This window comes from Cotesia typhae, unplaced genomic scaffold (assembly GCF_013202065.1).
Source record: "Cotesia typhae breed Kobodo isofemale line unplaced genomic scaffold, CoteBio_Ctyphae scaffold_152, whole genome shotgun sequence".
NCBI lineage: Eukaryota > Metazoa > Arthropoda > Insecta > Hymenoptera > Braconidae > Cotesia > Cotesia typhae.
The window spans coordinates 9,786,561-9,799,864 of NW_027423776.1; the positions used below are offsets into that span (position 1 = coordinate 9,786,561).

General features: G+C 29.5%; 1 protein-coding gene across 1 annotated transcript in view; it reads right to left on the minus strand.

Moving 5' to 3' along the window:
- Positions 1-286: 286 nt before the first annotated feature.
- Positions 287-13,304, minus strand: part of LOC141536213 (GTP-binding protein Di-Ras2) — a 39,595-nt gene continuing 26,577 nt past the window's right edge. The window contains exons 3-6 of the mRNA XM_074256568.1: positions 2,386-3,082; positions 1,477-1,622; positions 979-1,244; positions 287-864 (exon numbers count right to left, since the gene is read on the minus strand). Coding sequence (XP_074112669.1) covers positions 663-864; positions 979-1,244; positions 1,477-1,622; positions 2,386-2,572 — 801 coding nt within the window. The 5' untranslated portion in view covers positions 2,573-3,082 and the 3' untranslated portion in view covers positions 287-662. The remainder of the gene's footprint in view (positions 865-978; positions 1,245-1,476; positions 1,623-2,385; positions 3,083-13,304) is intronic.

Sequence of the window (13,304 nt, forward strand, 5' to 3'; positions counted from 1 at the left end):
CTATCTGTAATTTTTCCAATTCTATAAAATATGTCATAAGCATTGTCAAGTAAACTCTGACAATTTCTTTCTTTCGAACATTTTTATCAATAATTTCTCGATAAAAAATTAAAAACGAGTAAAATAGAGTTTCCTGCAATTCTCAAATAATAAAACATTTCATACTACGTACACAATAAAATAAATCAGTTCCACCTTGAGTAGATAAAATCTGATTAAAAAGCTCTTACTTTTTTTTACTGTCATTATGACTTTTATACGGAGCACATAGAAGATAACTTTGCAGTATAAGATGCTCTGACGTTCCTAGGAGTCATATCAACTCTCTATGTCTGTCTCTGAAACTTTTTCCGACCAACATTTGTTCAGTTAAACACACACTGTACATAAAAGAGTTTATTCCTCCGTCGGTTCATTTTTCTGTGCTTGTACTTCAACTTCTTCAACTCCACTTACCAGTACGGCACTCTGTTGCCTTACAAACGTTTTGGCTCTGTCCGTTACTAAATTTCTACAAACTCTTAGAGTTTCTGGGGAGGAATACCAGACAGTCATATTAATGACACAAAATGTTTGTATTTACCCATTTGTCCGGTAACTTTACCACTAAAAGTAGGAATGACGGGAGTAAAAAACGATAAAACTGTTACTTGTTATATTACTTAAGAAATATTACAATCGTCGGCATGGGACTCGCGGATCTGCTGCTTTGTCTTCCTAGAGGCGCGTCTTATCAGACTCCTGCTGCGAGGTTTGCTTTTTACTTCTTCGGCGACCGCGACTACACTTGTTCCTTGTGCGGCTAGTACCTGTTGCGTAGGCCCTGAACCAGCGCTACCGGTTCTTCCATTCGGACTTCCGGATCTTTAAAGTAAAAAAAAAAAAAAAAAAAAAAAAATTCTCATAAAGTTTAATTGTAAAAATTGAAAAAAAAATTTTTTTTTTTTTTTAAATAAAATAATAAAAAATAAAATTTACCGTCTGGATCCATAAGCAGAACACCTTCTCCTTAATCCAGACTCGTCGAGTTCCCCGGTAGGGTTTTTCGGGATTATTTTCGACAGGGTCACAAAACACCTGAACAGTTCCTTGATATTGTAGTCGTCTTTGGCCGAACACTCCATCACTTTGGCACGGAGTTTTGGCAGCTCGCAGAACAGCCATTCGCTCACGTCTTCTATTGGTACTTCACGTCTCACCGACGCCAAGTCCAATTTATTCCCTGCTACTACTATTGGCACTTCCTAGTAAAAAATTAAAAGATAAATTATATTTTGTTGTTTAATTTATTTATAAAATTATAGATTGATAAAAAAATTAAAATTTTTAGTTGATTAAATTAAGTTAAAAAAAAATTATTCTCGGTTCAAGAAAATTTTATAAAATATACTTTATTCAATAATTTTTTTTTTTTAATCGAATTTTTTTTTTATCAGTGTGTCAGAAGTAATAAAATAGTTTTTTTTCTTCACAAACTTGATAGTCAGGTCGTTGTTCTCTAACTTCTTCAAAGACCATCTTGATACAGTCAAAACTTGGGGATGATGTTGCTGCGTAAACTAATAAAAATGCGTGTGCTGTTGCTATACTTAGTCTTCTCATCGCCGGAAATTGTAAATCGCCTGAAATAATAATAATCAAAATCAAAATTTTTTAGTGGGTATATTTTTTTTTAAAATAGATTTTTGTAGTTAAATTTGAAAACATTAAAAAAGTCTTGACGTAAATTGGTGTCAAGTTTTTGGAGGAGTTTTTATTAGTTTGACACTTTCATAGATTTGTTCCGTGACATTTATCCATTAAATAGTCGGTAATTGGACGTGTGATAGCAAAATTATTTTTTTAATTTATTTAAGAAGCAATCTATAAACTATAAATAAATAAAATTTTTCTTTATTTCATGAAATGTGTAGAAATGCAAAAAAAAAATTTTTTTTTCAAATTAAAAATTTTTTTGGACTTGGAAAAAAAAATAGAATTTTTATTATACGCCCTTATGGCATCTGGAACGCGATATTTAATAATAATAAATTGCCCAAAAAATTATTTCAACCAATAAAATAACTCGAAAAAAAAAATAAGACGAAAAAAGAAATATTCGTCCTTATTCAAGTCATACAAAAATAATGACCAGCAATTGAGATCCTTTCTTCAGCAAAACTATTTTTTTAACTCAACTTTATGAGCATCCTACTTTCTCATCTCGACCTTTCTTTTTTCTACCGCACCCATTTGTCCGTACGTAAAATTTAATGAAACCTTTTTTATTTATTTTTTTTATCAAAAATGTCATTTAGCACTTACTAAATTATTATAAAATTCCCTAAATCCATAAATTCAAGCATTCGCAAAAAAACAAATATAATCTAGTCCTAAAATATTTACCTGCGGTGTCCAAAAGATCGACTTTGAATGTCATTGTCCCAAGGATACACTCTCTCGAATAAAGATCCTCGACAGTAGGTCTGTATCTTTCAGTGAAACCTTGACCGAGAAGCCGCCTGATGATAGCGCTTTTTCCGACCCCAGCTCCGCCGAGTACCACTAAGCGTATTCTCTCATAGTCCGCCATTATTATTATTATTATTATTTTTAATATTTTCAATAATAAAAAAAGTCTCTCGAATAAATAAATAAATCACAATTCGCTTCGTACTCTTCAATTTTGTCCTTGCATCCTCGAATTCGCGAATCCTACTTATGTTTCATGTATTCTGTCCGTAAGCAAAAAAATTTTATTATTTTTTTTTTTTAAACTTAAAAAAATAAATAAATGACAACAATAATAATAAAATTAAAATCTATAACTATAGAAAGAGCGCAAGCGTATTAATGAGCTTTCAATTTAATGTCAAACCATCAGGAAGCTGTCGCGTAACGACGGGAGTGGCTTGTTTCAATCTATGATACAGATCGATCGTGATCAGACGCTACAAGTTCAAAGATTTTTTTTTTTTTAGTTATTATTTTTTTAACACTTTATTTAAATTTCACCGTAAAAATTCACGACTCCATTTTAATTTAAATTCCTCTTCCATGGCGCCATCTTGTGTCGACTCGAATGTAAATTAAATTCTGTCGCCTGGAACAGAAAAAAATTTAATTTATCAATTTATGTTAAAGGATAATTATTTATTTATTAATTAGTAACTTAATTAAAATTCACTGAATAAAATTTAATTATAACATTTAATAATATTATTTTTTGATGAATAATTAAACGGCATTGATAATTAATTTATTAATTAATTATTTAGCTAAATAATAAATGCTATGATGCTCCAATTAAATTGATATAAAAATTATGCAATTGTTTAATTAGCGATTAAGATTTAATTCATAGGTTGTATTAATTAGCTAATTGGTGGATTAAAAATAACAGGGAGGGTAATCACGAGAGGGTGAGGGTGGGTAAATTATCGGAAATAAATTTCAGACTGCAGTGTAGTTGTCGGTGTGAAATTCAATGAACTAAGGGGGGAGGCGACGGCTGAAGGAAACTTGTTATAAGGTTTGAACTTTACAATTTAAAAGTAAGTTAAGTTAGTTGACTTGAGCGAATTAATCGAGTTCGATATCAAACTAAAACCGAGTTTCATTTAAAGTACCGGAGCTTCTTGGAGCTTTTTTTTGGGTGTGGTGAAGTTTGTTCAGTTTGTTCGGCGCAGGGAACTTTTTTAGAATAATTAAGTCTTTAAGAAATTTTCTGGAGTTTGTTTTTGATAAGAAGATTTTTAGGAATTAAATTTTGGTTAAAAAAAAAACAGTGTTAATTATTTTTAGGATGTTTTTTTATTAAAAAATAATTTTTGCTCGTGAATAAAATAAAATTTCGAAAAAAACGCTTCGTTCTTCGATGGATAATTAAAAAACAATATTGTAAAATAAATAAAAATTAAAAATCACTAAAGCTAGTTGTTCAGCTCACAAATTCCGTTTTTACACGTGGCAATGGCGCAACATTTAGTTTTATCATCACATTGCAAAAAAACATCAATTAATTGCATAAATTGAACAAAAGAGACACATGTAGAAAAACAGGGTAATTAAATCAAGTGCTTACAGGACCGCCAAAAAATAGGCAGCTTGTATAAACTCCAATAACTAATAATCCAATTAAAAACAGCGAAATAGTTAATCGTAACATCCTCTAGTTGTTAATTTATTTATTTATTTTATTTTTTTATTATAAATTAGACAATTAAAATTTTCCGTCGACTGATAAATAACGAAAGAAGTTTTTTAGTTAAAAATATTTTTACCGCGTCGGTAAATATATAATATATCTTATCTTTGTAAAAATATTTCAACAATTGTTTTATGGCAATTAAATAATCAAGAAATTTTTTTTTTCCGTCGACTAATTGTTTGAGGAAAAGCAGAATAAGAGTACGTCAAATTTATGATGTAATTTTTACAATAATTAAAAAAATAATTTTTTTTCATCATTTAAAAATTTTTTATTATTTAAATTAGACCTTACAATAATTGTTAAATTATTAAATTCATTAACAATAATTTGTAGTCCGTTGTCGATAATTTAAAAATAAAGTCGCATTTTACTGATCGTTCCTTTGAGCTCACATATGCCACCAACACAACGAGCATTGGCGCAACAATCTCTATTGTCCCTGCACTATAATAAAAAACAAAATTATTTAAGCTTCATAAAATTTTAATATATCAGTAGTTCTAAATAAAAAACAAGTAGGTGCAACCACCAATAAAAGTAAAAAAAATACTTACTCGATTTTTAAAAGCTTGACAGCTAAGTCTAGTCGCGCTTGCTCCGATAGCAAGCAATACAATCAGCAAAATTAAAATAGTCAATTTAGACATTATTTATTTTTTTTTCTTCAGAAAGATTTAGTAAAATTTCGGAGAAATTCAAATTCAATGTTCAGTTGCGAGTTTAAATATTATTCACTGATAAAATGCGTCAAGCGATAAATAAAGAATTACTTTTTCAAGTTTAAATTATTATTTATACCTCACCAATAGATAGTACCAACAAATATTATCTTGTTTGTTAAGATTAATTACTTCAGTCCAAACAAGTGAGTAATTAACCGATCATGTGATTTAATGTTTATTTATTTGTTCGTTTAAACTTTAATTGTTTGAGGAAAAACAGGCTTTTACAAATAATGGAAGATTTATATTTTTTTTTTCTTGTAAATTTAATTCTTCTTTCTAAATTCGCGTTATAAGTGCCACAAGAGCGCAAAAAAAATTTTTTTTCGAAATTAACGTAATTATAATTTTTTTTTCTCGGAACATCCTTCAATAATTAGACTTGAAAAATTTTGAATTAAAAGATACACTTTATTTTAATCAACAAAATCAATTTTACAATCATTATTCTTGATTAATATTTAAAAATAATTATTAAAATATTGTTAATATTGAAGAAAAAAATTATTTAGTATGATTTCTCATTACTTTAGTTGACACGTTCCGTTTTTAGCACAGTAAGCACCCTTGCAGCAAGCTGGGTATTTGTATCCACACTGGAATTAAATTTTGTCAGACTCAGTAATAGAAATAAAATATAAAATTCAGATTCTCACCTTTTGGCCAAATGCCATACAGCTAACATCACTCGCATTGATTGCAACAGCGAACAATGCAATCATCAAAATCAAAATCACTAATTTTGACATTTTTTTTTTTTGTAAATTACTTTCAATTAAAGTTTAAAATGACGAATGTAGTTTTCACGGCGAAAATGTGATATTCATACCCAAAAAAAAGTAATTTAAGCATATTTTTATCCAATTAATTGTTTGCACAAATGTTTTTGACTAATTAAGCCGCCGAATTTTAAATTAAAATATTTGGATAAATAATAAGTTATATGATTGCTAATATAAACATTCATTTATATGAATTTAATTATTTAATAATTACACGTGTGTAAATAATAATTGCTTAATTAATCTGCAAGAAAGCTAAACAGTTAAATATTTATTTCGGTTTTTTTGTTGTTAGTTTTTTCAGCTGTTATGAATTTGTGTCGATCATTATCGAGATTATAATCTTGAATATTCTCTCAAAACATAGTCACGCTAATAATCATTACAAAAACATTCTGCAATCACGAATAATTCTCAATTCGGTTGAATTAATATATTAATATAAGGCTCACGCGTTAGGCGTGCAAAAAGTTACTAAAAGTCATACTAGTCATATGCAGAATGTGATATTTACTTTGACGGCAATTTGATTGTACCTAAACTGCGGCAATCGAGAAACGCGCTTAGCCGGTGTCGGTCAATCGACAATACACAATAGTACCAGAAATGCTTGTGGTCACGGTCCTGGTATGTCCGATATGTTTGATATACCTCGACAATTACTCTCTGATGTATAAGCAATCAGCCAACACCCAGAAACTGAAAATCCGCTTGACGCATTAGAAATTAAATTTTATAAATGACATTGAAGTTGGTAGACATTAGAAATTATTTTAAAATTTTATAATAATGCAATTATTATAAAAAAAAAAAATTAAATTAAAAAATTCCACATATGAAAATTTGTTACTAAAATTTTTAAAATTGACAGCTGACTGCTAACTTGTATTTCATGATTATGTCTTTGTTTTGTAATCATTTTTATTGCACAAAATTTCATTCATTATTTGGGATAATTAATTTATATCCCCCGCGACTAGGGTCGCGGAAAATAAAAACGCTTTGAGTGTTTGCCTAACACAGTAATTAAATTTTTTATCGCGCTGGAATTATTATATTTTTTTTTTTTTTTTAAGGAAAACAGTAATTAATCTCTCTTTGGATTTTATTGTTAATTGGATTTAGCTTTCATTAGTTGACACTTGAATTTTATGTTCAATTGCTTTGTTACGTAATATTGAGCTGTAATTAAAAATACTAATTAGTGGATTGTTTTATTAAACTCGATTTTTTCATATAAATACGTCAAAGACGAAATGATATTAAATCTCTCAGCTATGTAAATAATAATAATAAAAATTTTACGAAATCATACCCGAAATTCGACCTTACGTTTCTACTAATTGTAACTCTATAATATTGATGAGCAGTTATTACATTCTGTTTATTTAAAGTTTCAGTATCGGTTTATACAAGGCCGATCGTTGTTAATATTTATGTTTGTACATACCTATACATAAGTCTGTATCTATGAATATATACATATAAACAAATGTATAGATATACGTATATAGATAGTGATAGTTGATATGTACACCGAGTAGAAGCAATTAGTAGGTTCTGCGCGTTTGGTGAATCTATTACCAAAAGCAATATTGGCATCCTACGACCACAAACTAGACCACATGCTGGTCCCTTTGTGTTTTTATTTCCAATATTCCTCTAACTACGCCTTAATTATTTTATTCTTCCGATATGTCGGAAGACATGGCTTCCTGCCATGACATTAATAAAATACATACATTAACTCATCAAACCAATTGAGGATATTTTTAGCTCTAACTAGTAGATAATAATTGATACACTTCCCAAGACCAGGATGTCCTCCTTTACATCATAAATATCTCATCCAAAGACAAAGGAATTCATCAAAAAACTAACCTTGTAAAAAATTTTCTAATTTAGCCTGATAGGTCCATATATGGCCATATTAGAAAATTTTGGGTTCATATATGGCATGATGTATCCATGCATAATTTTTTATGTCATGATATTCTCACAATTGGCCATACCAGGCCATATATTGCCATATCTGAAAATTTTCCATATTTTGCCATATAAAAATTTTTTTACGGATTTTCGCAGAGTATTGTTTTTTTATATAAATCTATATATATGGCTTACTATGGCAATTGGCCATATTTAACCATATATGGCCATATCATTGAAATTTTTCACTGACGCAGAGATAAAGTAATTGATTAATTAATCCAATCAAGTAAAGTTGTAGTCAAGTAAAAAATAATTAAAATAATGAGGAACATCAAAACAACTCAGAATAAATAATATAACAAAGTTATCCAGTTAAAATTTTGTGAGCCGTGGTGCAAACTCTCTTAATGCGACACACGCGTATATAAATATATAAACAGTACAGAAACAATGTTAATGTTCCCTGTAGATCCTCTAGTCTGTCCTTTGTCCTCTGTTTTCCATCGTTTGTCGTATATCAGTAGCGGTCGTGTACATGAGATGATCTCTTAATTGGACACGGAATAGAGCTCGTTCGCACCTGATTCTCGAGCTAGTTTCCTCGCAACGGTTCCCTGATTTTAATGTCACTAATTAGTTTGAAACGACGCGAAAATCGAGCCAGTTAGTGGAATTACGCCCGCGGTTGTTGGTATTATCAATGCCAATTTTCCTCCCTCTAATTCTGCTCGGTATTTGTTATTTTTAGAACTCGTATAATGATCGTTGAATCCCTACATCGTCAGTTTGGAGACATATTAATCAATGAATATTTTTATAATGAATATCTTGTTATCGCTGCCCCTAACGAACTCCGCAGATTGGACGTCAAAAAAATTTATCGAACTTTTTTATAGCTAGTGATTGAATTTTTTTTTTTTTTTTGGGTAGTTTTTATAAAAATTAACTATTTATTCAACTTCGTTTTTTTTTTTTTTTTTTATAAATGTCTCATAATTATAATCAATCACCAGAGCATCATTTTGCAAAATTAATGAAGCAATTGAGCGATAGATACGCCGAAAGTAGTTGGTAGACTTAAAGAGTAAAAGTGGGCGCCGAAGTTTAGATTGCAAGCTCACTTGCCAGACTCTATTGTAATTAAGTCAGGATCAGAAGATGTAGTCGAACGGTATAAATTGAAGACCTACTGTGTAGTACTACGTAGGTGTCCAATCTTAAGGCACTAAACTTTACAATATATAATGTACTCAAAGTTTGTACCAACTTCCAACAAGTCAAAGATGCTTTACTTTAATTATTAATTTTCCATTCTCTACTCTAACTTTCTTCATACTTCTGTCGTTAACTTTCCACTTGATGCTTAGTAAAAAAAAAAAAAATTAAATGAAATGTTGATTAAGTACTTTTTAAAAAGACATTTTACTTGTTATCTAAGCATTAAATGCTTTATGAGTGTCGCCAGCCTCCCACAGTTTTTATCTAAATTGTCTCAAGTACTGACGATTATTTTCTAGGATAAAAATATATTTTTATATCAAGATAATCGACTTTTTTCAAAATAATTTTATTCCTGAATAAAAAATAATGAATCTAGTTAATTTTTTTTTGTCATTAAAAAATTTCCAGATTCTCTCGTTGGATCAATTAATTGACAAACGTATAATGTATCAATAGACTCAGCAAATCCACACAAGAATAAAAACAGCGGAAATTGAATGGTGTAACATGTACCGCTAAAGAGGATTAACTAGAATGAAATTCAGTAATCGATTAATATCGTGTTTCAAAGTCATTATCGGTGCATCAAATCCGCATTTTAACAGCATTCATTCAAATTGTTAGCGTTCCAATTGATACCACGTGAATTTGCATATGCTAGCGATCTGATTAACGTAACGCGGTATCATCTGATTCCTTTGACAACCAATCGTCTGTAATTAAAGCCTCCGACTTTTCCCACCACTTCCAGCAAAAATAGGGACAATTTATCTCTCTTGATACCTCAAAAATGTCTCGTATTAGGTGAGAGAAAAAAGCGCTTATAGGCCGGAGGTATCATTAGTGAAAATGATAGGACTGGAGAGTGGTACGGGAACAGAATAAGTTGATGAGAAACCTTCATCCGCACGGATTTAATCATCAGGGAATCCACACAATCCATAGGATTACGATTCGGATTGAGCTGCCCGTGAATACATCTAAATGCCTTTTCTCTCCTTCTCTATTGATCCTTTTCTTCCCATTTTACTTTACTACCTTCCGTGCCTCCTCCTCCTTCTAACCAGGGAGCTTTTGACGCTCTGAACATCCATTCAATGAGAAATGAAGCAATTTTCAACCACCGAGAATTTTAATTTACACATTTTAACTGTCGAATAAACCTGACTATACACCTTCATATTAAAAGTATTTCATTGAGCAGTATAGAGGGCGCAGGAACTTTACAACGATAAAAGTCAACCGGGCATAAGGATCCAATTCGAACTTTTTTTTGTTTCTTATTTTTAATTTTATTTTTCAATGCTTTTTATGCAAGAATTGTTTTATTGCTTTTGAGTCATAAATTTTTTTTTCACTTTCGTTATTATCAGAGCTTGTTTTACGATAGCTTTAAAAGCAATTATGGAAAATTTGAGGGTTAATTATTGACTATAAGGGAAAAATAAAATTATAGATTGATGGTTTAATTGGATAATTTTTTCTCTAATGCAAAAAATTTTCCAAATTAAAATTTTTAAAAACTTTAATTATATTTATAATTTATTTGGTAATTTTTAGGATTAAGAAAAAAATTATTATGTGGGTCTTTTACCTTATATAAGATGTTAAATTTAGATGTTCAATAATCTAAAATCTCTGTTTGAAAAATCCGGCGACTTTGAAGCCTGACTAACAGTAACAGTGATTTACACTGTGACTGTGACGGTAGCATAAGTGAAACTGTAGTGACGTTGATCTCCGCGGAATCGAATTATTATCGAACGGAGCCGCTAGCAATTGAATGACAACCAAGTGGGTGCAGGGGAGCGAAGTGCGAAGGACGTGTAGGTTAAAGTGAGTACCAGAGTCAGAGACAAGATTGTCGAGGTGACACATTGCGCCCGGAGCTTTATTCAGCCTAGAGTCTGTTTATTCGCCGGAGTAGAATGATGATGATGAAGTGGCGGGGGAGTAAAGTATTAAATCCTGCTAGTGAGACTAGACACCTTCAGATAATATATAAATCCCAGGAGCTGAAAACTTAGTCTCTAAAATACGGCAAGTCTTCGGGGAACTTGTATTTATTTTTCTGTATTATGCTTACTGCAAATTTATGTTTTCATTTATTCAATATGGACAAAGACATTTTTATTTTGATGATATTAAATCATTTTTAGGTTTATCCACATTGATATTTCCACACGGAAAAAAGAACAGTTGAAAAATTGTGTTTTTATCTAGGATTTATTACAGTTTCAAATAACAGTGAGTCGCTTCTACTCTGAAACTGTAAAAATTACATTAAAATTTTGATATAGCAATTATTACAGTTTCACATAGATCATTTTGTAGTCTTGTCTAGTAAACAAGTTTTCAATCTTTAAATCTTTTTTTAAAAACTACTGTTTCACACTGTAATTTTTCGAATGTATTTTTTAAATTTTACACTCTATACGACGATCATTGCAATTACAAAATAGAAGATTTAAAATTTTATATATTAATATTTCTTTTATATTCAATGAGAGATGTTACTTACACTCTAACATTAAAAGTATCAGCTCTCAATTTTAAAATCGTATGAAGCATAAATTATTTAAATTTCTTCAATTATTGTTGTAAAGATATTGATATTACGAATATATTGAGTGAATGTACGAGTATAGAAAAATATAGTTGCTAGTCAAGAACATGAGTAAATACAACTTTTAAAATTAATACAGATGAACATAAGTGTTTATTGTCTTAAAGCTAAAAAAGATGGTACAAATTTAATTATTGTCACAAAAATAAGAAATGCTTGATGAGCTTTCGTTTTCTGATTCTCCACAGTTCGAACTCTGTATCTGTGAAGCTTGTGTAGATGTATGAGAAATTGAAGGAAAGCTTGATGTACTTGATGTAGCTTGATTGCGAATAAAACCATGCGGATTTTGATTCTGAAAAAAAAAATTCTAATGATTACTGAAGTAATTTTTTTGCCATGAGCATATTAAGTAATTTAATTTTACTCATAGTAATTAATATGTGACAAATAATTTGTAGGAAAATTCCAATTATCAAGAGACTAAATTCAACATGGTCACGTAAAATATTAATATTTAACAGATTTTAATTATTGTACGAATATGTTAATATTATAATTATTTTAGACAGCACATGCAAAAAATCGTGTTTAAAATACTTCATATACTTGATTTTGGTAATGAAAATAATTATCATTTTCATTATTTGCATATAGCGTGTTAAATGCGCTTAAATAATAGGATTCTGGAGGAGCTGTAGAATTACTATTATGTATTTCTTGATTCATGTTTGTGTCCCTTGAAGAAGAACCAATAATTCCCAAGCATCGATGTTTTGAAGCAGAAATTGAAAAAAAAAGAAAAAAACAAATCACAACATACGTTCAACATAACCACAATTTAATATAATTTCATAATTAAACTTGCAAAATAATCATAATAATTATAAATAATAGATTAGATGCTATGAAAATTTGATGGCAACATGCATTTATATAAATAAGATATTTATGTACTTACATTAATTGTCACTAGCACAGATGTAGATAACCTATAACACAATGTCCTCACTCTGCAACCACTGAGATTGAACTATCCACAATAGCGTTACTAAATAACTGAGCGTTACCGGAAAACGTGTTTGAACCTGCTTGCGACCGTCGCTAAAGACACGCATTTGCCGGGAAAACGTAGCGCCATATTATGACAATACTTTATAAACTGTAAAACTTATTAGCTAAAATTTAAAAGTTCCTCACTCAAACTGTAATTTTTCTATACTTTAAAAATTACAGTATGAGCTGTAATATTTTCCAGAATATTTAGCATTGTCGGAAATTAATAGCTCGCAGTGTAATTTTTATTATTTAATGTAAGAATGAGTTCATTTTCATAAAACAAAAATGAATCACCAATAAATTGTAATTCTTACAGTTTCTTCGACTAACTATAACTTCTCAACTTCGAAAAATCAAAAAATAAAAGTAACTGAAATTTCGAAGTTCTATTTCGTACAAAATGCATTAGAAAGTGTAAAGTTTAGTATTTTTCATTGTACTTATTTTATTAGAAAAAATATCTCAATTATTACTGTTTAAACTGTAATATTTCTAGATTTTTACCCGTAGCGTCTTTTTTTACAGTAGGAAATGTAATTTTTCAACTGTACTTTTTTCCGTGCATAAAATTGCAAGTTAAAAATTATAAAAATCATTTTTTAAAAATCTTAAACTCTATAATCTTTTCTAAATTTAATTTTGCATAAATATAAAACACAAAATTCATAAATTGCCTATTCTTTTTTAGTAAAAAGAAATCCATCGCACAAGTATCACACGAGAGTACTCAATATTATTTATACTCTCACCAGCGTTTCTCTACAAAGTATCTCTATCTATTTTCTCCTGATTTTTACTCGCCTCTTTCTATATTTTTTATAAATTTTTTT